Source organism: Ctenopharyngodon idella, chromosome 5 (genome assembly GCF_019924925.1).
Source record: "Ctenopharyngodon idella isolate HZGC_01 chromosome 5, HZGC01, whole genome shotgun sequence".
Taxonomy (NCBI): domain Eukaryota; kingdom Metazoa; phylum Chordata; class Actinopteri; order Cypriniformes; family Xenocyprididae; genus Ctenopharyngodon; species Ctenopharyngodon idella.
The window spans coordinates 28,912,061-28,938,920 of record NC_067224.1 but is presented as its reverse complement, the minus strand read 5'-3'; the positions used below and the strand labels follow the sequence as shown (position 1 = coordinate 28,938,920).

Here is a 26,860-nt window from a genome sequence, read left to right as displayed (position 1 = left end):
TAGTCACGTCATTATACACACTTATAATTATTTATGATATTTGTACACATTAATGACGAGATGCCTCGTTTCTTCAGTTCGTTGACGGGCGAAATGTCATTCAGTATTTGTTCAGTAGGTGTCGTTTGCTCGTCAGTCTTTGAAGCCAGGAAAGCACGCGCTTTCAAAGGTGAACAAAAAAAATATCAGTGAGCATATGGACGTTTATGGGAACGATTCGTTCAATTTGCTCTAAAACCTCCGATTCATTGAATGAACGTAGAGTCCCGCCTCTAATTGGAGGTGAATTCAGATTTCTGTAACCCCGCCTTCAGCACGCTCCTATGTCTCCCAAAGAGTGTGTTTTGACGCTGAAACCGAGCACAGGGTCTGTGCTTCACGCTGGACTAAAGAAGCATTAAATCAAGAGTTATGGAAAACTGAGCCTCCAGTAATCCAGCACGGTGCCTGTCAACTCTTTATGCAACTCCAGCCACCTCTTACTGCGTTCAAACTACTTGAGTAAAAAGAAGGAGGAGCCGCTCAAATCAACTTCAGTTTATATCTTATCACAAGAAACCAGCGCCCAACTGCTATTATACAGCTGCTCCTCTGAGCCGAAGTTGTCCGATCCAGCCGAATTTGCCATATAACAGCGGCGCGATGGGGGATTTGATCTCAACTCATCTGGATGAAGGCAAACGGGAGGTTATAACAGGTAAATACTCTAATGGATGTGTCTGCTTACCGCTAGACGTGATAGATAATCAGTGTCGGTATGTAAAATATGGTGCTGCGAAAGAGTTGCAATGCAATATCAGTTAAGGCCAGTGCTGGGGTTTTGGGTGAAAGGGCTTTCCGCCCCAAAAATAAAACGTGTGGGATAATAAACTTTTGTGCTGTTCCCTCAGGGCACTTTGCTGCGACGTGGCACAACATTTCCTGTTACTTTTTTAGGAGTTTTGAATTACAAACTGCATAAATAATCAGTGAGATAATCATGCAGAGATTTCATTGTGCAAAAATATATGAGGATTTAAATCATGAAATGCTTTGCTTAGAATCTACAAGATTAACCTAACTATTGTTGATATCTCAAATCATGAAGAAAAAAAAAAAAAGAAAAAAAAAAGTGAACTCTAAATGAATTTGTATGGGTGGATAGGTGCCTGCATCTCTTCAGAGCTGTGTGATCAGGTGTGGTTTGGGTGGAGCAGGTTTGAGTAAATGCTGATATTCACAGTGGATTACTAGTAGAAGATTACCTGTCAATACCAGAATAAGTTAACTTTTGTATTTAGGGGCAGTTTTTGATTTTAAAGGTTTTTTTTGTTCGTTTTTTTTTTTGTTCTAACCATATAAAACAAGGCATATACTGTACTACATTTATGTACAAAAATAATTTAACTGCACTAAGTGGACCTTTCCCCCCCACATTTTAAATGTCAGGTTTATTTTATTTTTGGTAAGAAATGTTCATTTAAGAAAAATGAACTTAAAGAATAAGTTAAATAATGTTTTACTTACCAATTTAGTTTAGTCTGGGAAAATCATCTGACTAGAATGTCAGTGTCACTGAATGTGGGAAAATCAGAAGCACAGAATTTTCTTTTTATATTTTTTGAAACAATGTTAGAATAATGTAAATGTTTTACTTATCGATTATCCATTTCAATATCAGTTGATGAAATCGCATTTGGGAAGGGAAAGAGAGAACTTTCCATCTTCCCTGCTTTTGCACATTTTAAGAGAAAGCACATTAGATATGGAATCTCAAGAATGCATTGGGTGCCTAACAGCAGTAAGGAGGCTGTCTGGATGATCTGTTATGCTCAACATTTGGATAACCTTTGTTCAGGAGGTCATGTGCTCATTCTTTTTTTTTTTTTTAAGTGTATAAAATATTCATAAGCTAATTCATAGAGGATGCTTGTGAGGCAATATGATATGTCTACAGTAGCCTGTTGTCTTTTGACCTCACCTTTCCCTTTTCAGTAAAGAGGGTTTAAGTCAGAAAGCCACACTTTTCCTGTCGTCGTCTTGTAGTCTAGAGAATGGATGAAGTCATCATCTCAAAATAGTGGGTGGGGAATAGAATGACTTCAGCACTTCCTGTTTTAAATTTTAGCAATGTGTTTATCTTTGAGTTTACAATGACAGCTTTAGATGCAGCAAATTATTTTACATTGTCTCTCATTAGATTTATGTTATTTTTATGTTTGTTGAGCATCCTTTGGGGTCAAATCTTCCATGTTTAGGTGGTGATGAAGTTGGAGCCATTGTGGAAAGCAAATGACATAGCTGTTTGAATAGCTGGGGGGATGAGGGGGATCTTGCAGGAAGTGCTTTAATAGAATGTTCGTGGAAGGGGAAGTCGTAGAACACTAATAAAGCGGGATTCTTCTAAACAGAACATGTTTGTAATAGAGCTTTGCAGTGAGGTCATAGTGCACAATCCACCCTACACTTCCTATAGTGTGTGTGATTCTGTTGGCCCTCTCTTATTGCTAATGCTAACTTATCCTTTTCTCAAGTGAACCATTCTTAGTCATCCACAGAACTGACTGGAATTTAGGCAAAAATGGGAGTTAGTCCAGAGTTGGTCTGAAAAATCATCTAGCTGGAATGTCGGTGTCACTGTGAGAAAACAAGAAGCACAGATTTTGAAATTGAATCAAGGCGTATGCTTATTCTTCAGAATTAGATTTTGCTCAAGGGTTGATGTGACTCCATCAGCCAATGTAGGTTTAAATGAGAATTTTCCATGATGAACATCAGGCTTGCTCAATGTTGTACTCAGCACCAATGAGGCTCTCAGGACAATTAAAACAAATGATGAGCACAGCATGTTTATAAATCACATCCCAGCATGCTTCACTTACTGTAGCAACAGATCATCAAATAACACTGCAATTTGATCATTGTATACCATCATAATCTTTTTCATCATGTGGTAAATTTAAGTGTATTGTGCTCAAAGAAATGAAGAAAAAAACCCCCAGCATACTGCTTTATCTACTCTGATAAAACTTTAAAGTGTATTGTGCTATAATTTATGTTTTTAAAAGGAACTGTATAGTTGTGGCCTTGCCACTGTGTCCTCAAGCAAGGCATACCAGTTGCTAAATTCCCCCTTGTCAGATTTTATGTCAGCTGTTCTTTATCCTTGCCAGTGTTCCCATAAATTCCACAAATGCAGAAAGCTCACTCGACCAGTACTGTATAATCAAACAATATCATTTATCTAAACTGTTTGTGCTGTCAAATTCAAACCCATTTGTTAGAAAATGTTAATGAAATGTTTTATAAACTAGATGAGGAGCACATTATGTTGAATGCAGTATTTGATGACAGACCATTGAATTTTTGAAAATTGACTGCATCTGGGATGGGCTGTGCATTAAGTTTTCAATAATTCAGTGGTCTGCAGTCATCTATTCCACGTATACCAAAGAAAATTTAACATTGAATGAAAAACATTATAATATACATACAAAATACCTTTCAAAAGTCTGGGTTCAGTAAAATCTTTCCCATGTGTATCTGTGTAAGCGATCGGCGAAGAGTGTCATTGATGACTATTCACAACTTTTTTACAGCGTTGATTATTGAAGCCAATCACAGACATATCCGATGAGCGCGTCAACACAGTGGCCAATCGGAGGTGTTTACGAATCCGCTCAACAGCACTCAAAGCTTCACATTTTTAAAATTTCAGTACCAACATGGTAACGAAGTCGGTACTCGGACGAAGTCGGATTCCTTCATTGACAGCTCTAATGAAGGAATCCTTAAATTGATCAAAAAAAGTGATGGTAAAGAAAGACCTTTAAATTGTTACAAACATTTCTATTTCAAAAAAATGCTGCTATTTTGAACCTTCTGTACATCATTGTATCACTGTTTCCACAAAAATATAAAATATTAGAATAGTTTCTGAAGGTTTGTGTGACACTGAAGCCTGGAGTTTCTGTGATTGCCATCACAGAAACGAGTTACATTTCAAAATAAATTGAAATAGGAAAACATTTATTTTAAATTGTTATAATATTTTACAATATTACTGTTATTACTTTATTTTTTATCAAATAAATGCTGCCTTGGTGACCATAAGAGAATTATTTTCAAAACATTACCAAACTCAAACTTTTGAATGGTAGTGTAAACTTTTTCTCAAGTCAAGTAAAATACGTGTCTTATGATTAAGCTACAATCTTGTTTGGGCAAAGCCCAAACACCCATTACTACTTGTTTGCTGAAGAACATGGTGAAGTGATATGCAACTATAGTGTGGTCAAGTAACCTGAAACTGCTTCATTGCTGTGCAATTATAGAAAATAACCCTTGGGAAGTGTCAACCAATAAAATTCAAGAATTCAGTATATTACACAGGATGATCCATAAACGCTCTTCTTGAAAGAATCAAACAGGACTATGACCAAAGTGTTTTGGGATTTCCTGCTGTGAGCTCAACTAGATAAGCGTGAATGACTCCAGCAGGCTGGTTTTGCTGAGCTTGTATGATTGTAACATGTAAAAATGAAGAATTAATACTTGAAAAGAGATTTGTTATTGCACTATTTAAGTGTAACAGTTTCTCTGTGATATAGTTTCATTTGGTAATGAAGAGCAAACACTATCTTCAATGTGAGGCATCAGAGTCTCTCTTTGAAGTGGCTGCTATATGGTAATGCTAATTTGATTTGCTCTTGAGCTTGTAATGAAATTAAAAAGGAACAAGGAGTGGCACCAAGTATCACATGAGACTCATTCAGTGAGTGACTCATAAAAAAACAGCACACACACTCACAAATGCGCTCAGTTTTAGATATTCACATGAACATACACATGCCCTGTGTCTTGTGGTTTCTTCCATGCTCTGGCTCCGGGTTATTCTCATTAACCCTCTCAAAGTAATGTGCTCTGTTAGCACCCTTTTATCTTTGTAAATTCATTCTTAGACATATAGTAAGTGTGAAATCTTTCCACACATCATATAGCAGAGAATGCTCCACAAGTTTCCCATGGTCACGGACAACTTGGAATGTCCAGGCCTGGAAAGATTCATTGGTCCGAAAATGTGGGAACTGAAAATGTGGGTTTTTATCTTTTCTATTTCCATGTTACCTTTCTCCTTCCCAGTACTTTGAGAGCATATTCTCATTTTATGCAAAATTTGAAGTGCATAATAAAAAGAATGCTGGAAGATAATGCCAAGACGGGCATAAATTCTAAAAATGTGCATTAAAAAATGTAAAAATTGTGGCAGAGAGTTGTTGTTTTTTTTTTTTTTTTTTTTTTTTTTTTTTAAATCCTGTAAGAAGACGATGGAAATGCATTTACCAAATAAATCCTTTGATGCGCAAACAAAAAAAAAGTCCTATAACTTTGCCTTAACAGATCATGTGATTGGATAACTGAACTAACCAGCAAACCAATCTCACTGCACACCATCTTCAATGTTAAGTCATTCTGAAATGCCTGAGCCAAAGCAAATCAAAATTTGTTATAATAACCTCACAGATCTATCTCACACAATTGCGTTCCCAAACATCAGGCATCCGAATGCAAGATAACATGGCAGCGTTCCTCAAATCCGGTCCTGGAGGGCCACTACCCTGCAGAGTTTTGTTCCAACCCTAATCAAAACACACCTAAACAAGCTAGTCCTACTCTTTGGAGTTAATAGAAAATTTCCGGTAAGTGAGTTCGATCACGGTTTTGAGCTAAACTCTGCAGGACAGTGGTCCTCCAGGGCTGGATTTGAGGAACCCTGGTTTACTGCATTTTGTCTGTATTCTCTGATGCGCAAGTAATTCATGATGTATGATAAAGAGCCATGGTGGCTTCCCTGATTGCAGCAACACAACTTTGTTGTCTTGAACACGTGGGATGGAAACTATGCATTATTTGCAAATGTTTTATGCAGTATTCCAATTTTGCACATGTTAAATTTGCAAATTTGGCTATAATCTAGCTATAATAGCTATTGTCCGTACCATGATCTGAGCTCCCAGATTTCCCTCAGAAGAGCTTTCACTCTGTCCACTCTGACATGGACACATTCCAAAGAAACTTCCTTTTCCTTTTCCCCCACCCCCCTGAAGGCCAACTGCCCTCTGTGTGGTCGGCATGATGGTATTGTAATTATCTTCCACTAGTGGAACTGCTCTTTAAGTGTCTGTCTCCAAACCTCCACATTACCAAAGCAGAGCTTGGCAAGATTTTATTCCCACCATCAGACTCATGCACATTACTGAGATGTTTGTTTTGGTGTCGAAATGGGTTCCTGAGAAAAGCGAGCTGCGTTCGTTAGATTTGTGTTGAGACATGGATTGTGAAATTGTGTGAGTGTGTCAGGAATGATTTGGCATTGCAGCGAAGCATTAAGGGATCTGCCCTAGGATGTTTGTTTAAGATTGATGCCTGGTCAGTGTGCAAACTGCCCAGCCCTAATACAGTCAGCTCTGTTCCCACCATCACTGTCTGTGCATGTGTAATAGCTGAACTACACTACCCATAATCCTGAAATGGGCAGTGTCTTTAATAATCCGCCAATCAGAGAAGCAGCTGTTACTGTAGAAACGAGAATTGTGCCAAAGTTTTTGCTTCAAAATAAAGTTTGTAATTTAGTGATTTTGTCTTGGAGTTTTGTTCATGGCTTAATTGAGGATTTTGTTTAATTTCAGTTAATGAAAACTAAAGTTTTCTTCAACCATAACAACACTGCAGTAGGTACAATTCATATTTAATAGCTTTCTTGGCATGTAAGGTCGTCACGTATTTCCTGATGCCTCTAATATTGTACTTTTTAAAACAATGCAGATTGTCAGGGTGACCTTATTCTCAGCCTGCTTGTCTCCTTTTTCACATTCCTCTCTGTTAAGTACTGCCTGCACAACTGCTTAATGGCTTTAGCAGTTCATTTAATTATATTCTCTGGCTTTATGGGCCAAAAATGATGGATTGAGAGTTGGTTGCGAGAATCATAAGCAGAGCTCAGCTCCAGAAACTTTTAATTTCTGCAGTGTAGTAGACCATATACATTCAGAGAGGGAACATTTTACGGTGTTCCTGTGTGCATTTGACTTGGCAGACTGAAGTATGTAAATGCTAAACATCAGGTCTGTTTATAATTTGCTTTGATGGGAACTTTTTGATGTTAAAGATCCTGTTGAACGTGAGCGTTTAGCTGTATGGATCTGATTTGTTGCAGTCTCTCCCTGTATAAAATGTAATTTTTATGAGTCATAACAATCTCTCTTTCTCTCTCTCATATATATATATATATATATATATATAAGCCTTGAAATGTCTTTTTTGAAATGTTTTTTTTTTCTGAAATTTTCTTTTGTTTTATCAAGTGCAGTCATACAGTATGTCACAAATAAACTTTTTGATGGTATAGTATTGATGGTACAATAAAGTATCAAGGGCAAGTCCACAAATAGAATAGCAGTCCATAGATGTCTTCCATCCTAACAATAATATATGTGAGGTAAGATCCTTATCTCTGCAATACCACATATACATTATGTAAATAATACAGTAATTTTTACAATGCAAATGAACTGCATTGGAGTTATTTTTAATGTACAGGGGATCTTTCTGACTTAAAAATACTTTTAAGTCTAATGTCAATAGGCATTTAAAGGCAATTAGATAACTAAGTTTACATTTCGTCTTTTTTTTTTTTTTGGGCCATCACTAAGTGCTTTATTTTCATGCCTCTCTCTAATTTAAAGGCATCTTCACATTGTAAGCAAATGGACAGGAATGTTGTTGTTTTTTCTGTTCTCTTTCCCTGAATATTTCCAAGAGACTGAATTCCTCCAAAGTTTTACAACAAGCCCTACATAGTCATTTGGAAAACATCCCGCCAGAAAGCATTCAATAATGGAGCTACCTTTGTTCCTGTGCCAACTGCAGTGTTGATCTGCTTTTACGTACATGCATGCGAAGGACAAAGCAGTGAAGCTCAAACATTGTAATCTCAACTTCTGATCAGACATATGGGCCTCGGTGTGAATTGCTGTTAATGTTTAATGGCCATTGATTCATTGTAACACAACTGTCTGTTGTAGAGCTACAGCTGCTTACAGTAAGCCTTTCACAAGATTTTTTTTTTTTTTATTGCTGTGTTTACATCACATTTTATCATTGTTTAATTTTATTATTATTATTATTATTATAAAATGTTTTCTTTTTTTTTCTTTTTTTTTCATTTTATACTATTTGAATCAACTTATTTGGCTTTAGTACAAGCAGTATTAAAGCAGTGTTTAAAATCAGAAATGCTGAGTTTGTATTTTTGTCAATGGCCTCACATTAAAGGTAGGGTAGGCAATTTCAGAGAGGCTAGTAATGGCAAGCTAGCTTTGAAAGCATGAGATCCCACCCTCCCTTCATAGCGTTCTCCAAAGCCACGCCTCCTTCAAAAGACATTAACGTGCATAGCAGAGTCTGCAGAGCGTCACAAGATGAAAGACGGCATTAAATTACCTCATGTCTGAAAGCACATAACATTACAATATTAATGAACGTAAACAACTTACAGAGCTGTTACTTGTACCACCTGACTGCTGCATATCCATTTAGGTGTTGATAGTGTTGTCATAGAAACGGATAAATCCGAGTCTATGAACAGCTCCGGATAGAACATCATGGGTTGCCATCTTGTAATTACGGTTACAACATGGCGTGAACGCAGCTCATTGTTTTGGTTCAGGAGAACCAAAACAATGAGCTGTAAAAAACTGTAAAAGGTGGTTGCTGTTTGTTTACGGTGCTTGGTGACTGTGTCTACAACCGATACCAAGCTTGTGTACTCGTACTCGGAAAAATACCCCTGATACCAAAGACGTTACCTCGCGTGACGTAACTGACAGAATTTTCACCGGCAGCAGCAGCAGAAACAATGTCAGCCTCAGGGGTGTGGAAATACTTCAAAATTAATGATGACAACCCACACATTGTGAACTGCATGCTTTCAATCACAATCCGTTATCGATTAGTGAAGGCGGGATAGGCGGAATCACGCTGAATGACACAGACCAGAAGCGCTCTCTCTCACACGCTCCTCTCTCTTTCTTGCGCGCGATCCCAGTTCTCTCAGACAGCGCGCGATCAGTTCTCCTTGCCTGAATGGTCAAATGCACACATAGTTGTCAAAATGTCCATCGTGTGGAGTATCTCACGTAAATACAGTCGGTTATGGCTTAAGTTGATGTAAACATTTGGGTGAAAACAGGATATGTGTCAGTATCCATGGATTCGGTCTTAAAGGGACCATAGCCTATATTTGTCATTAATGTTAATAAAACAACAAAACATGTTAAATAAATGTATACATGGTATATAAACCTACTGTATCTGAAAAACAAGTTTATTTAATTTGTATCTCTATAGTATTTGTTGTATTGTTTTTAATTTGTTTGTAAATTTCTTTTTATATAACAACAATTATAATATATATATATATGATATATTGGTAATTATGCCCTTTGAAGGTTATTGGACACTGAAATTCTTGTTCTTTAAGTTTGTGACAAGCACATAAAAATTATTACTTTTTTCATTAGAGTAATAATAGTCTCACTGTGTTGTGCTTGGAAAACTGCAACATCACCAAAAGAGAGAGAGAGAGAGAGAGAGAGAGAGAGAGAGAGAGATAAATGTATAGGCATCAGTATTGGTATCGGCGAGTACCAGAACAAAAGTATCGGTACTCAGTCCTTAAAAAATGGTATCTGTGCATCCCTGCTGCATAGCCTCATTGAATGTGTTGATGATGTGTGATGTCTGCACGAGCAGGGTGCACGGAGGTTATTGACGGAGGCAGGTAGAACATCGTATCATTGCATTCAGACCAAATGCAATGATTGGACGAATATTTTTTTTTTTTTTTGTCCTGAGAATTCCATAGAAGATATATGTACATGTTTTAATATTTAGAACATTTCTGTTATTAATTGCTATCAGGATGTGTTTCACCCAGGTTTTTGATGTCATGTCACTCCCATGTTCCTTCCCCATATCCTTACATGGATACAAAAATAAGTAACAGGGTTTCATTTTTAGCTACCTATGACACGAAAATTACCGGTAATTAATAACTATTCTGTTTAAGTTCTATCATGTATTGATTGTGTGTGTATCTTTTTTTTTTTAGCACGGACAGGGGAGCTGATGGGAGATTTTGGTCGGCTATATGAACAGCAGTATGCAGTCGCTCTCTTTAACCAGATGCGCTATGACATAGAGGGTGGAGGAGGCCCTCAGCCTCAGCTCCTGCACAGGAAGGTAAAGCTCTCTTTTTCTGTTCCTCTTTTTCAGCTCTATTTATCTTATTTTCTTTCTTTTTTTAAAGGTGCAAGTGAAATTATTTAAATCGGGGTAATTTCTTACAGAACTGATGGTCCGTAATGTCAAATAGCAAAGCGGAATTAGGAATAATTGCTCTGTTTGAATAAATGCAGACTTGTTTATTTAAAATGTGTAGTATTATTTTCACAGTGTGACCCTTTAAAGATGAGCAGTTTGCACACTTTTTATTCGTCTATCGGGGTGTGTGTGCATGTATGTCTATAGACAGACACACTGGGTGGGCAAAGTAAACATAAATTAAGTTCCAGTCTTAACATCTCTCTACAAAATGTATAATTAGGTACTGGGTCCTCACTGAAAATAGAGGGACATCTATCTTTCTCTCTCTCTGCTTAAACAAGACCTTATTTGAACCACACTTCAATTTTTGTGTTTCTTTCATAGGTGCCTCTTAAGAATAAGTCCATCTTCTCAGGGGCTTTGTTTCAGTATCTAGAAGAAAACAAAAAATGGAGGAATCGTTTTCTCTTTATTCCCGACTCCTATAACATCAACTATTATGAAAACGAACAGGTAATGAGTTTAATGAAATAAAATGAACCACATTTCAGTAGCAAGACTAATATTATCAGCCAGGTCAGGCCAAAAAAAAAAAAAGGTCTTGGCTGATAATCATGCATTTTACCGTTTTTCAAATCTTTTGTATTGTAAATATTGTGTAAAGTAAATGTTTGATGATTCCAGGAGTTTAAATAAATAAATACATTTATTTAATTAAATATACTAATTAAGGAAATAGTATTTATTTGATAAAATGAATTAATAACATATGAATTAAATAATAATTCATATTTTATTCATTTAGTCAAGTCAGTAGCCATTCCTGACTATTAATTATTAATTATTTACTTGCTTACCTTTGATTTAGGCCTATGACAGAGGGCTGCATCCTAAAGGCACCATTAACTGTGCTGGCTACAGGGTCTTGACCTCTATGGAGGAATATCTCGAGCTCCTTAACACCAGCCTACCAGGTTAGTCTAAAGGAGAAAGTGTAAATTGATAAAGAAAGATAGGAAAACCTCAGAAAGGAAAGGGATTCTTAAAGGAATGTTCCTAAAAGAAAAACTGTTACTGGCTTACCGGTTTTACTAGGGTTGCATTGTCATGACAATGAAGTTAAAAGATTAGATAACTTTACATAGACGAGGTCAGTAAGCAATTCTGTCACAAGAGACTCTTGTGAACACGTCTAATTTTTAAGTCATGTGACTGACATTTAAAACCATATGTGTTTATTACCAGGCCCTGTGTACTCACTATAACTAACAAAATGTATTTATTGGATTGAACCTGCAGCCTTCCTTTTAACTAAATGGAGAGTAGAGTTGGTAAGAAAACAAAAGTCCAGATAAGAAGCGATGAAATGGAGTGTAAAGAAATGTGCTGTATGTTGTGCAGCTGTGATCATGATGACTATGGAGATCTTGTCATCAGGCTATATTTAATTTAATATTGAATCATGCAACATGCGTTTTCCAGGTGTAAAAGCTAAAGTTGGCAGTTCCCCATTCCTGAAATGTGCGACACAGTTTCCCCTCATCCTCTGGCACCCTTATGCTCGTCACTACTATTTCTGTGTGGTGGCTGAGAAGGAGCAGCAGAAGTGGAACGCTGTCTTTCAAGACTGTGTCCGACACACTAACAATGGTGAGTCTTAACCCTGTTGTTAAAAAGGTCCATACTGTCCATGTTCCGCTCTTTCACTTTAACACCCGGACACACGTTCAAGGCATGAAGCTTTTATTACAGTTTTTGCTATTCTATTGTTTGTCAGAATAAGCTGCATTCAAACTTGCTAGATGAACTGATGTGTTATTTCATTAATCACCTCTTTTAGACATCCTTTTATCAAAAAAGAAACTTGAGTGGAACGTTTGGCACGGTTGACTGTTCATTTGGCCTGTTTGACAATAGAAAGAATTTTACTGCTCAAGGCTGTAAAAAGAGTCCAATGAGATCATAACGAAAGCTGGAGATGTGCTGCCATCATTCATTCCCTGTGTGTGAGCTCTGACTGTTTATTCTGTAGAGCTTCTGTAACTTTATATAATTAGCAGAAATTATAGTATTTAACCATAAAATGTCTCTTTCTATGTTTTTTTATATGCCAATTAAATGAAATGCTATTTGTAAAGACCTTTTATTTGTTGTATAATTCTAGTCAAAGTCAATTCCCAGACAAACATTTCGGTTATGTTTCTAGACGATATGCTTGCATTTAAGTTTACAAATCTTTCTCAAGAATTTGCTGATTTTAAATATAGTTGCACCATGCCTAGGGCTACCAGAAGGTTCATTGTTAGTGTGAGAGTTTCGCTCTTTCACAGTGATGTCACTGTCAGATTGCTTGATAATACTGTTTGTCAAGCCACTAAAACAAGTGTATACTTGTCTATTTAAAGGATACGTTGAGATTGTTAAACTTATTGAGGTTATTTCACCTGCTTCACCCTTGATGTGGTTTTGCACTGTTAAAAATATCCTGTTCAATTCACCATAAAAAAATTTGACGTTTCTCTTATTGTGGGACGGCATATTAGTGCCTGTACTTTAATTTATAACCATACTGTACATTTCATTTACTGATATAATGTTATATCAAGCTGCTTGAACTACAAAATGTACTGATAACCACCATAATAATACAGGTGCTACAAAGATGACGAGTTCATCGGAAATGGCCTTTTCATAAAACATAACCAATATGTTTACATTGGCCACCTTCAGGGTGACACACATGATACTAAAATAATCCAATAAACATTAACTACACCAATAACAAAAATTAGAAGAAACTAAATTATTTTAAATTACGAAAATATACACAGGAACTACTGGAAATGTCATTTTACTGTTTTCACCGTAAATTATATTGTAATTCATAGTTTTTACTTCCACAAACCAACAGTATTATACAGTAAAAGTACATGTAATGTGATTTCCGCATTTCATATAGTAATATATAGTAAGGTAACTTATAGTTCACAGGTTTTTACTGTAGTATTTTTATAGTAAAAAATTATTATTTTTTCCCAGTGTAGGGTAGTTTTCAGAGGGTGCTGTGTCCCACTAAAGTCATCTTATGGTATATTGGGACTGGGGAAAAGGGGTCTGACAGTGTTGAGGCTAATTGTCATAGAAATGTCTTGCTGTACATATTGTATTGTAAGTGTTGGATCTTGAGGTTCTCCGTGTCTCATAGACGTCTTATGATGGCTACTAGAGCTGTTTTCTCTCTGCTGTAGTCCAGATTCCAGAGTGGTCACAGCTGGGGCTGTCAACCCATAATTCAGTTTGGATGGGAGGCTGCCGAGAGGGGAATGCACACTTGCGGCAAGGGCAGTAATGTCCCCTGGGGTATTAAGGAGGCCATCTAAAAGTGTGTGTGTGTGTGTGTGTGTGTGTGTGCGTGTGTGTGTGTGTGTGTGCATTAGAGTTAGCCAGATCCCTGCTGTGTGTAGTATGTTCTGAATTCTAGCACATCTGCAGAGCCTTTTTTCCCAAATAAGGTCTGGTTCAGTTCTGGTTCTTTGCTATTCATTAGTCTGTTTAAGATGTTCTCTGACATATTTAAAATATGTTAGACTGTGATTTTCTATTCTCACTGTTTGGTAAGAAGGTTAGATGTTCATGGTGACTGTGCGCTTCTAAGAGTGGTGACCGTGACCATTGTAACATCACATAATAAAGAGGAATCTGTTTCTCTCTATCTTTCGGTTTATCACAGAAACTAATAGGAATGGATAAGTGGTTTTCTCTTTTGGCTTTCAATGAAACATAAACCCTGTAGTGCTTAATTTCTGGAATTTATCTAAACGCTGCTTAAACAGTTCAGTATCTGTATTGATTGCTTTTAACAGCAGAACAAATGCTCTTTGTAGTGTTATGTAACACTGGTCTGATTCATTGGTTGAAAGTGTTGTTTCTGTGAGTATGTACCTGGTCACCATGGCAGTTTAAGACAAACTCTGCAGAAGGAGTGTAGGTTTGAGTGATTTGTAATGGGCTTTTATTCATAATTTGACCACTGATGTAATTGCCCTTCCCTTTTACCTGTCAAATTCACACGTTTATTATGCAAGTACAGTAATTATGTTAAGTACTGTCTTGGCACAGTCATTATTTTGTGAGCAAATTTTCCTGCAGTGCTTTGAACATTGCTGCTGTAAAATCTGCTTTGCCACAGCAAAAGTAATCATACTTAACCTGAGTTGCCAATGTGAGTTTGCAGTCCAAATTTAGTCTTTCCAAGTTGTCTGATTCACAATCAAAAGACTCGTATGAGTAAAGTCTTTTTAGTAAATTAAAAACGTACAGCGATCATGGACAAATGACTCACAAACATTCAGAAATTCGTGAGTTACTTTGAATCAGGTTTGAATCAGTCTGATGAATCCTTCATTGAATGAACTCACTGAACTGCAAATTATTATTACTTTCAGTGACATCTGTCTTGAAGTGAAGCAAGCTTTGTGTAGCCTACTTAATTTTCGAGGCTTAAATCAGTATCATTGCTGACTGATTAACCATTATAATACACATTTGCATCAGAAGTTTATTTTTTCTAATAAATGATTTTAATGAATATATTGTTAATTAAATTAATATATTATTAAAAACGTTTATTAATCAAAACACAATCTCATTTTAATTTTTTTTACATGACCACAAATATAATACATAAATTAAAAAGTTAAGTAGACTGTATCTCTGTTTATTTGACATTAGATGTCTCTAACAGCAGTTTTTTTTTTATTTTTATTTTTTATTTTTTTATTGTGTGGGGTAGTGTGAGTTTATTTGGCACAACTTCTGCTGAGAATTAAATTGAAACTGAAAACATGAGCCAGGCACATGTCTTCGAAATGGTTGTGGTAAGCATTGCGTTGGATCAGTGTTGGTTCAAATTGCACTACACTAGCTTTCTATAAAAAGCTAAATGTTTTGTGTAACTCAATATATTAAGTTGCTTGTAACAGCTAATCTATGTCACAAAAACTGGCAGGACTCTAGGATCCAGGAACATGCAGTGCTCCAACAGGACAGTGCTATTCTGTGAATGGATGCCCAGAGGAGTAAACCCAAGCGTGCATGAACAGAGTTATATCAGGGGTGGATCCTGGCAAGTCTTGGCTTGTTTTTGGAAGTAGATTATTTGCATGTACAACGTTAAAGACTGCTTAATCCTAAGGCTGTCAAAGCAATTCATGCACTTCTACCGTACTGTACTATACGCTGCTGCAAGTATACTGGCTTGTTGACTTCTGTGAGCCCGTGCTGTCATGACCAATCTGTTTGGACTGGCAAGCCAGTAAAGTCTGGTATGTGACGGCAATTAATTGAACCATTCTGTCCGTTTTGTTCTTCTGATCTTCCCTGTGTGATTTTTGGCTTGGGTGAGGGAGACTTTAATGTCTAAAAAGGAGCAATGCAGCTTCTGGGCAGGTCACAAATCTTACTTTGCTGAACATTGTGTTATTTATGGTCATGAGTGGCCAACATGAAGTAGCTAGACTGTGACTCACATCCCAGTTTATTGTCAGGGCAGGAGGCAAGAGTGCTATGCAAATTCCATTCAAATAAATTAAAGAATGGGATTTTCTGCATCTGTGGTTTAAAAATATACATGTAAAATATTTTCCCAACTAAGGTTCCCCTAGTGCATCTCGGCCATTTCCACCACTGTATATAGTACATGTCAGCCTTGGGAGAAGGTTTTATTGGGCAACTGAACAGGTTTAACCTCTCCAGTGTCCAGTCACAAAGTTGTTCTTTTAAAGCCTATTGAATGTCATCGTAAAGGCCTTAGTGACAACCTGACAGAAACTACACAAATAAGAGGAAAAAGTCAGAATAACTTGAATTTCTGAACACTTAAACACTACATCATTACATGATGACTGAAAGGGATAAAAATGTTAAACCTCAAAGTTTGAACTTGGTGTTATCCGAAGCAAGTCTCATATTGTGCAAGGTATTTATCATCTCATTGGTGTCATTAGGGCATGGTGTGTAAAGATCCACCAGATCCTCATTTTTCTCTCATTGTACTTTGATCACCTGGTGTTTTTGAACTTGAGATCAGTTGTTTTTGTGGTGACCACGCCAGAATAAGCGACCCGGAACGCTCGTTCTTGCATAACACCTCACATAGGACTTCTCCAGCTCTCCCCACATGTTCATAAATATGCTTGCCCATGTGTGCATGTACTCACAAAAGCGTCAAGCTGTGCTGATGTGGAGTGCTGTACTTCCTGTCTGTTCTCCTCCAGCCCCCCACGCCCAGCCTGCTTGAACTTCCTCTCTTTGTAAAGGTTCAGGCACTGGCGCACACATACTGTATGTACAGGAGGCTTTTGCAATATGTGGACTTTTAAAGTGTCATCATAACTGACAGCAGCTTGTCAGTGTTCTGAAGAGCTTGAGTCAAATCGTCTCAAAAACTGTGTCGGATTCTTTCTTCAGCTGGATCAGTTTCTTATGACTCTTCAGTATACTGTGGTAACTATAGCATTGTTTAGGGAATTACCTTGGTAACTAATGAGGCAATGCTTCCTGTTGACCAAATGATGTGAAAATCTGATTGTGACGTGCCTGTGTGTGTATATATAAATATGAGCCTTCTTTCATTTTATGTCACCCCTCCTTTTCACTTCTCTAAATGGAGAGGAACTGTGCCATGTTATGATGTCGTCATTGAATTTTGAAATTAATGTTTATGGTGTTTGATTTTTGATGACAGTTTTGTCATTTCCTTGGATATGTGAGTATAATGATGAATTCCTGTTCTCTTGCTCAGGACTGCCTGAAGAATGTAAAGTTCAGACCCCCGCATTCACAGACGCAGTGCGACTCTATCGGCAGGCCCATGGTCATTATGGAACATGGGACATGATGTGTGGAACTCCTCCACAGGTAAAACAAAAAACACACATGTACTTGTATAGCTCTTGCAAGGTCCCTTTTGTTCTAGAACAGGAGTTTCCAACCAGGGGGGTGGGGGGGGGTTCTCAAGCACTTTCGAGGTTGCAAAATTCAAATAATTTTCTTTGGCGATATTTGAATGTATTAAATGTGTTTTATTTTTCTCTTATTTTGAACACAGCTGAATCCTGCACTGCACAAATATATGCTAACAAGTTGTACCAGCAGTTTTAGAGCATATATTAAACAATGTGCTCAAAAAGCAAAACAAAGTGGAAAAGGTCACTGCTTAGGGAGATAGTAATTGTTTGGGTCGTAAGTGACCCATTTAAAATCATGATGTCCCTGTAGAAAACTTTTTGTGTAGCATTAGCGAAATAGGATGATATTCCTTGTAGGGTGGGGTTTATAGGTATCTATCAGCTTTACTTTAAAAAATAATAAAAAAAAGATATAGGTAAATATTGAAAATAGATATTTATATTAAATTCTGTACATTATACTGCATTAACATTTATACAGACCCTAAAAGAATGAGTAAAGAAATAGAATATAAACAATGTTGATGGAATCTGACCTTGGTTAGCTGGGAGATCTTTTGTCATTGTGAATTGGAACTCTATACCATGAATTTAATAATTTATACTTTAGTGATACAGTAGCTATTTAACCAGCTATATCAGATAGTCTGATAAAGAAATATCTTAAAGTAAAAAGCTAAAAATAGCATGTCATTGTTTAACCTGTGATCCTCCTGGCAGCATCACAGTAGTATTTTTCTTTTTCTTAGCTGAGTTCTTAAACGGCATTGTTTTCTCTCTTGAGCGAGTGAAACAAACAGAGACATCATGTGAAAGTTGCAGGAGTGTGTCCTCCAGTAACTTGTGACTTTGTAAGGAACAGATTAGCCATGTTCACAATATTTCTAATATATCTGAATAATAGAGATTAAGCCTACACAAGTTTATTTTTCTTGTAGGACGGTAGCAAACTAAGTTTTCAGGGGAAGTCACAATAAAAGGTTAAATGATATATGATCAGTGTCCAGACCAGTCTGGCAGTAGTAAAGTTGTAATGTGCTCCAGGCAAGCCAGGTTTCCTCATATATCCCAAGAATATGATGGGAATGAGTTAATATAGCCTTTGTGGTTGGTGTGTTGGTTTCAAGAAAGGCATGTGTTATAGTGTTTTTCCATTTTTACACCCATTCAGTTGTTTTTTGATCATTTTCTCAGATCCTCGCCAACCTAGTTATGGAAACCCTCCTTCCTGAGATGAGAGACCTCATCACCCCCAAACTGAAGGGCAAGATGCATGAGAGACAGAGGAATTGGATGTTGGTATGTCATGCATTTTAGATAAAACTTTTTTATATATATTTAAATAATAAACAAGTAAATAAATGTTATTTTCCAAACTTAGTGTATATATAAGTGCGATACTAGGATTTACCTCTACTTGTGTTACTTTGCATGAGATGCAACATTTTTATTTTATTATAGAGAATAATCTGTGGGTCTTTACTGTACCACTGTGGCTGTAGCCCAGAAGCATTGTAAAGTCTTTTTAGAAGGATCTGTGGCTGGTTGCATAAACTGCTTAGACAAATGTGTAAGACTAGTCTAAGCAATCTAATTTTTTTTTCTTCAAGACTGGTCATAACTTTATGTCAGTCACATAAAAAGGTATATTGATCTAATTTAAATCGGGAAAAAAAAGTCTTAACAGTCTTAACATAGAAACTGTGTTTATGCAACTGGCCCCTGGACTTTCTATTCTACAACAACCTGTATGTATTAAAATGGCTTCTGTCTGATTTGTGGTCAGATATCAGATGCGGTGTACGGGCTGGTTCAGAGCCAGGCTCAGGCACAATATGAAGCAGTAGTGCAGAGCTGTGAAGCAGGTCGCCCCCCACTGGAAACCACCATCCGCACGGACATGGACCAGATCATCACTTCCAAAGAACATGTGACCAGCAAAATAAGAGGTAGCTTTAATTGGTGATTTATTCCTGTATTTATCTTGATCAAGTGACACAAATAGGACACTTGTGACTTACCTGGAAAATAAACTCCCAAACGTATATCTGAGGAAAAATGACATCAGATCATATCAGGTTTCTGGTGATTCACTTTCAAGGAAATTTATTTTAAAGGGATTGTGAAAGAAGATGGATGACAAATGTCACATTTTGACAGCTTACCTCAAGTGTTATTGAGGAATGAAGATGATGTACATGATAGAAGTGTTCCTCTGAAATCACTGATTATGGCAAAGATTTAACCCTTTAAAAACACAATGCCTTAAGTTAGTTGCTGTGCACATGAAATAATAGCAGATTTTTTTAAGTAATATAATATTTATACTATATTTATATTTCATACTTCACACTATAATGTTGTGATCCCTAAAGTCACTTTGACCTATTTACTTTGTTCTCTCTCACATTTAATACCAATAGAAAGAAGTTACAAATGTGTACTTTTTGAAAGGGTACTGACCGCTTTTGTACCTTTTTTGAGAGAGAGGATCACTACAATGTTTTTTTTTTTTTTTTTTTGGTTGTTTATTCCTTTCTCTTTTATTGTCTTTATTTTTAAGCAGTTTTAATTGTATAGTATTTATAAAATCATCCATAATATGAAAATATTTATCGGCTTATTGTATTGGCCAGAATTTTAATATTCAGTGCATCCCTAACATTTAACATTTAATAATTATGCAATTGAATTTTTTTTTTTTTTTTTTTTGTCTGTACGTAGCTCTTGTGCTGCCCAAGGCAGAGAAGCTTCTGAAGGTGAGCATCCAGCCGTACATCAGCTCAATCCTGGAAGCACTGATGGAGCCCACTAGCAGAGGCTTCTTCGAGGTGCGAGACTTGTTCTTCAGAGAGCTGGTGGACATGAGCAAGAACCTCCTCAATGATGGCAACAAGGAAAAACTCGGGGAGGTAATGCATTAAAAGTTTCACTGAATTATGTATATGTATATTATTTTTTTTGTCCCCCTCCTGACCTCTGGTTTTACTATCATTGTCAATAGGTTGCATGAGTCATGAAAACAAAAAATCTAATTTTTTTTTTTACTCACATCTGACAGATTGGAATTTGTTGCACATGTGTAAACAAAAATTTGCACGTGATGCGTTTTTTTCGCATCCATTCTAAGCCACTTCCAAATGTGGTTTTAAATCAGATACATATCCAATATCTGGACATCTGACCTACGTCTAAAGCCCTGGGTGTTCTTTGTTTTTTTTACGCATACATTAGTTCACAGTCGAATGCACAGCCTTGGAAAGTATACTTCATTTGACTCATACGCATACACAGGCGTTCACCACATGCGCAGTTTTGAGCAATCTCTCGCCACGAGTTACAACCCATGTAAACATCTTTGTATCTTTCTATTACATACAGACGCACAAAGGTAATTCTCTCTCTTTCTCTCGCTAATTCCCTCGAATTCCTTCACATAAATGAAATCTTACCACGCTACTAAAATAACAAAAATTACCATCATTTTCCGGTCTATATCCATTCAGTCAGATTTTGCGCTGCAAACATCCATGACAGCTTTTAACATATCCAGGTTGGCAAATGGTCATGACCACCCCGACGTGAATTATAAAATAATTTTAGTATGGCCATTCAAAACCTAAGGATCAACCATGTCACATAGTAAAGCGATCACAAACAGAATCATTTTGGGTGGGGATGCATGTAAACACAGATATTGGATTTGTTTTGTGTCTAAAGTGCATGTAAACAGGTGGGACAAAAAAACACATATGGTCAAAAGATCAGATCTGTGCATTAAGACTTGCAGTGTAAACACAGCCTTTTTTAATATCACTTAAAACTCTTTTGTTTTGGTGTCCAGCACATGGAGAAGATCTCCATGCTAGCCTTCCATCCTGTAAAGATGCAGAGCTGCTATGAGAAGGTGGAGACTCTGAGTTTAGAGGGACTGCAGCAGCGCTTTGACGTTTCCAGCCCCTCCGTGTTTGTCCAGAGAGCCCAAATCCTAATGCGAGAGGTCAGTCATCTTTGAACCAAGAACAGCAGTAAACTGAAGAATTTCTTTTATAAACAACCAGCACTAATACTGGCAAGTACTGTAAAACAGTGGTACTAACAACAAAGTACAAATATGTACCACACATCTGAGTTATTAATAATGTTTATGATCAAGATATACAAATGTTTCTGTTAGGGGGGCTTTGTTCTTTTGTAGGCAAAACAAGCGGTTTGTGTGTGTCTATGTGCCACTTTGAGTTTGGTTTGTGGTTTTGCTGTGTATGAAGCCGTATGCCCTGAGGAGGCACGTTGTGGTAGAAATGTTAAACCTCATTTTGGTCACTAAATTACATAGCTACAGTTTTAAAGACTAGCATATGACTGCTGATTGTGAGCACAAGAACATCATTCATTAGCACTTTATATAAAAGACATTTTTACTACAGAGACAGAATTTCAGAGCACAGGGAGTGGGGAAACAAGACTAAACTTGTATTGTGAATTATCAAAATAATGTTGAGCCACCCTTCTGTGTGGTGAAATATGCCCCCTTGTGGCAATATGGATTAACAGACGTTAGTCACTTATGAAATCAATGTTGTCCTTTTTGAAAAGCCTTTGTCTATGTCCATTTATTTCCATGAATCACATGAACATGTGTTCTATCAAAAAAAAAAAAAAAAAAAAATCTAAAATAAAAATGTCTCAAAACAGCTCATAATATCAAACATGTTTGATATCCACTGGACGGAATCATATACGCAGCTTTACTGCCATTCACAAATCCTCTCCCGTGTCCACTTGGGATGGTATAGTGTCCAGTAAATGCGCACTACAGAATCTTGACGAAAGTAGTAGGTTGTCCAGGTAGTTTTATGAATACTATGAATTCAGACATATTATATATTAGATTAAAAACAGTATGTGAGCTGAGTAGTATGGAAGTAGGCATATTCAGAATGCAGGGTTTATCTGTACTCATCATACACTATGTGATTTTTCGGTGAAATCTGTCGACTCCTATTGACCAAAATCTGGAGACTGGCAATGACTTTTGGGAGCTTTTACTGACTTCTCCAATCAGGGCAAAAATCTAGGAAAAAGTTAACCAACCTTAAGCATATATAAATCTGTTTTATGCAGCAAATGGATGATGCAGTGTACACATTTGAGCAGCTCCTGCACCAGAGTTTGGAAAGCCAGGAAGGGGAGGATCTCTGTAAAACTATCCAGCGCTGTCAGGATCGTGTCATCAAGGTGAAACAGAACGTCCATCTGCTTATCATATCTTTTTGAACCAGCAGGTCCTTATTTAGTATTTTTAAACGTTGACAATTTTTAAAAATGTGATCCCTAGAAATTTGACTACGACAGCAGCACAGTTCGTAAGAAGTTCTTCAGAGAGGCCCTTCTGCAGATATTCATCCCCTACATGCTGAAACAGCTCTCCCCAACATGCTCTGCTGTAAGTCCTGTCTCTGTTATAACAACAATGCTTTATATAATCTACAACTACTCATAATAATATGTTATTATGTTGTTTTCGCAGGAACTCCCTCGTTTCCAGGAGCTAATTTTTGAGGATTTTTCTCGTTTCATTCTGGTGGAGAACATCTTTGAGGAAGTGGTGCTGCACACGGTGATGAAAGATATAATGATGGGTAAGACTTCTTTCAAAGAATGAGACCTTCCAACTGAAAATATTAAAAGTAGCAACACATGTTTTATTCCATATTGTTACATATTTCCAAGTATAACTAGTTAGATTATTGGGAAAAAAAATGTAGGATGGGGACTTGGTTCCATCCATTGGTTGTTGATTGGATGGACGCAGATCTAAGGGATAGTTCACCCAAAAATGAAGATTGTGACATCATTTACTCCCCCTCAAGTTGTTCCAAACTGGTATAAATTTCTTTGTTCTGCTGTACACAAAGGAAGATACTTGGAAGAATGTTTGTACCCAATTAGATCTCACCCCCCATGGACTACCATAGTATTTATTCCCCTACTATGGTAGTCAAATATGTATGGATAATCAAGTAAACTTAAGCTGCTTCAGTCCAGTAAACATTCATCTTGAAATATTATTATTAAAATATTTTATATAATATTAAAGTTAAGTTTAATTTTTTAAAATCTTTAGAGATTTCACAGCAAAAAGACACATGTACCATGACCTGAAGAAGGAGATTTTTAGAATTTTACTAAACGGGCTGTTACTGATAAAAAAGAGATAAACTGTCGGGCAGAGGGCAGACGGCATGTAGAAGACTTCAAAGTTTTGATCATGGTGGTCATTTAGAGGCCTTCTGCTGAATTCCAGCATACTGTATGCCACCATCAGAATATTGTGACATTTTAATTAATCATTACAAGCTCATATGTATATAAAATAATGTAAAAAATAAAATATGCATGGATGAATCATTCACAGTAACATCAATAGAATCCATTTAGAAAATGGATGGGGTGAATTTCCATTTCATATTCCCCTACCTAAGATCTCACAAACTTTCACATTGTACCTTCATGAAAACAGTGTGGTCTTATCAACATTTCTTCTGTTTTCAGCTGTGAAGGAAGCAGCCGTCCAGAGGAGACACAACCTGTACCGAGACAGCATCGTTTTGACCAACAGTGACCCTAACCTTCACCTGCTGGGGGAGAACCCTCCTATCGACTGGGCTGAAGAGTATGGAGGAGGCCAAGAGGAGGAGGAGGAGGATCTAGAGAACGCAGGAGATCCTGAGGCTCAGAAGAGGCGGAGAATGAAGCAGGTGGTCTCCATGATCCAGTTGGAAGGCACCGCCTCTGTGCTGCCCAATGAGTCGTGCTTGGATGTGCCTGCCGTGGACAATATTCCAGAGGAGGTGACAGAAGTACGTTCAGATGCCTCATTATCCCAAAAGTCAGAGAAGCACGTGCCCAACGGAACCAAGGAGGATGTGAACAGAAATGCGGTTGAGGAGAAACCACCAACAAACGGAAATACACTAAAAGAGGAAGAAAGCACAACAGAAAAGTCACTGCAGGACACAGAGAGCAAGTCAGCCATAGACTGTGCCATACAGGAAATCGAGAATAAAGTACAGGAAGGGGAACATGAGCTCAGGACACCGAAAACTGCAGAGTCATCATCCTCAAAAGAGGAAACTGCAGCTGAGGAGGTAGATTCTGCCCCAAATTGCCAAGAAAGGGCACAACTAAACCAGGCAGTCACAAACAAAGATACACCTTCAAGCACACAGGATAAGCCTTTAGATTCACCAGTAACGGAAGTGGAAGTCATGACGGCATCAGACCAACAGGAAAATCACATTAAGGCAAGCACTCAAGACTCCCACATGGAAAAACCCATCTTTTCATCACAGCACGATGACAGCGGATTCCAGTCACCCACTAATGAAGAAGCAGGGGAGGAGCATCAGACGGGAAAGGAGGAGTGCAATGACTCAGAAACAGGAGAAGACACTGGGAAGGGAGAAAGTGCACACATGGATCACCAGTGAAATATCTTCATTTATTGTGTGTTTGTGCCTGTAAAGAGTGAGTAAATGTATCACCCACTGATCTTAAAAGACTTTTGACTGAGTGACAGGAGCTTTTTTTTTCTTTTTTTCTGTAAACACTTTTGTCTCTGTTTAGACATTTATTGTCGTCTCCTTAAACGTTCCTGTCTTTTTGTGTGCGCACTGTCACATTTTTTGCACTTAAGAAAATGTCACTCTTTGAGCTGGGCTCGGTTATAAACACATTTTAGGTCAAAATGTCTTCATCTTTCTGTTCATAAATATGATATCCACCTTTATTAGATATCTCAGTTTCCCTTTAGTAGCTTTTCATTTCTGTGTGTGGTGCAGAATAACAGACTACAGAAGCATGATGCTTTTGATGCAGTGGAAACCAGCCAAATTATGCCTCATGTTGAACTTGATAGTACATGGTGCCTTATTTAAATTTGCTTTTGATACAGTAACTGCCTTGCCAGAATTCAGTTTTTTTTTTTTTTTTTTTCATCATTTTTATGTAGAGGTTTGTTTTATGCTTGATCAGCGAGATGGCTTGTAAATCAAAGCATCTTTTTTGACAATGACATAAGGAAGTCTGAGTTTTGTGCAAAGGAGACACTTACAGTAGCTAGTGAACAACTACTTGCTGGAACACCAAACAAGCTACTTCTAGTTTAAGTGTTGCTTGCATTGGTGCAGCTGGTGGAGTAAGCGTTATTTTCTTAAACACTGCCATCATTTGTTGAGATCTTTTTTTTTCATGACCAGTTCAAACTAGTACAACTGACCAAGCCATTTTCCATATGGTGCTTTCCCCCCCCCCTTTTTTTTTTTTTTTTTTTTTTTTTTTTTTTTTTTTTTGCTTGTCACTATCTTCTGAGTCACACATGCACTGTAGTAGTTTTAGTTTATACTGCATAAAGGTTGTGGGTCCTAGTGGAGATATGTGTCATATTATGATGCTTTGATATCAGTACAGGTAACACTTGAAAAAGGGGAATTCAGTAAATGAGAACCATCCAGTTCATATTCATATTAGTACAGTGCCACTGTTAGGTAACCAGAAAGTTAAGTAATTGTATTTCAAATTGAAATGACAAGCAATTTATTGATGTGCAAAATATGTTTTCAATGTGTCCAACTCAGATATATCTGGCCACAGCATCTTCCTGTTTTCTTGCTGTTTTTAAAGTACAGTTTTATCTATAAAATGACAAGTACTTTAAATTTTAATGAACGTAATTGGATATATTTTAATTTATTAGTTACAGCACTTGGTACTATATCTTAACCTTTTTTTGTATCCTGCACAAATCCTGTTTTTTTTTTTTTTTTTTTTTTTTTTTTTAAATAAACAATTACATAATCACTGGCAGTTTATGTATGTTTCTCTTTAAGCTGTTGTTTGCTGAAAGTGAATAGTATTTAATATAGCTACAATTATAAAAGAATATATAAAACGTACGAAAATGTGGCATGGTGTATGTCACACCACCAGGCGGCAGTGCAAGCGTTTGTCACGCTTGTTTTGTCACCACGTGGCTGAGCACCTAGGGATGAACTTTAACAGTGATAAATTTGACTCACCCCAGTGACTCGAATCTTTTGAATTTGTTCACTAAAAACATAAATTCACAGGTGCGTCGTAGTCAGTATTTGAAGACAGGAAAGCAGTCACCTTCAAAAGGGAGAAATTTAACTATTCGTTCACTTAAATTTTTGTTTAAAAATAGGCTACCGATTTATGACAGCAAAATATATTATATTAAACTATATATAAATATATTTGTTTGTCATAAACGTTAATTTTATATATATATGACACGTAATATATATTCGTTCACGTTATATTTTATATATAGGCTATATATATATATATATATATATATATATATATATAATATAATATAGGCCTGTATATGCGTGTGTGCTTATAAATATAAATTTGTAAACACATTTTGTTCATATATATTTTAAAATTAACAGCTTGACATATGTTAACCTGAGATTGCAGTAACATTAACATTTTTCGCC

The 26,860-nt window shown here is 36.9% G+C and overlaps 1 protein-coding gene across 1 annotated transcript; it reads left to right on the top strand.

Annotated features, from left to right (window-relative positions):
- The first annotated feature begins 227 nt into the window (after positions 1-227).
- Positions 228-26,201, top strand: niban2b (niban apoptosis regulator 2b). Its single transcript, XM_051893649.1, has 14 exons — positions 228-697; positions 10,151-10,281; positions 10,750-10,878; positions 11,234-11,339; positions 11,848-12,015; positions 17,168-17,283; positions 18,528-18,632; positions 19,120-19,282; positions 20,058-20,245; positions 21,178-21,333; positions 22,458-22,571; positions 22,672-22,779; positions 22,864-22,975; positions 23,889-26,201. Exons 1-14 carry the CDS (start codon positions 643-645, stop codon positions 24,824-24,826), a joined length of 2,589 nt encoding a protein of 862 aa, XP_051749609.1. The 5' UTR covers positions 228-642; the 3' UTR covers positions 24,827-26,201.
- Positions 26,202-26,860: the final 659 nt, after the last annotated feature.

Coding starts and splice junctions, on each gene's coding strand:
- niban2b (XM_051893649.1), top strand. CDS start 643: ATGGGGGATTTGATCTCAACTCATCTGGATGAAGGCAAACGGGAGGTT. Junction 12,016..17,167: donor TGTCCGACACACTAACAATG/GTGAGTCTTAAC, acceptor TCTCTTGCTCAG/GACTGCCTGAAGAATGTAAA. Junction 17,284..18,527: donor TGTGTGGAACTCCTCCACAG/GTAAAACAAAAA, acceptor TCATTTTCTCAG/ATCCTCGCCAACCTAGTTAT.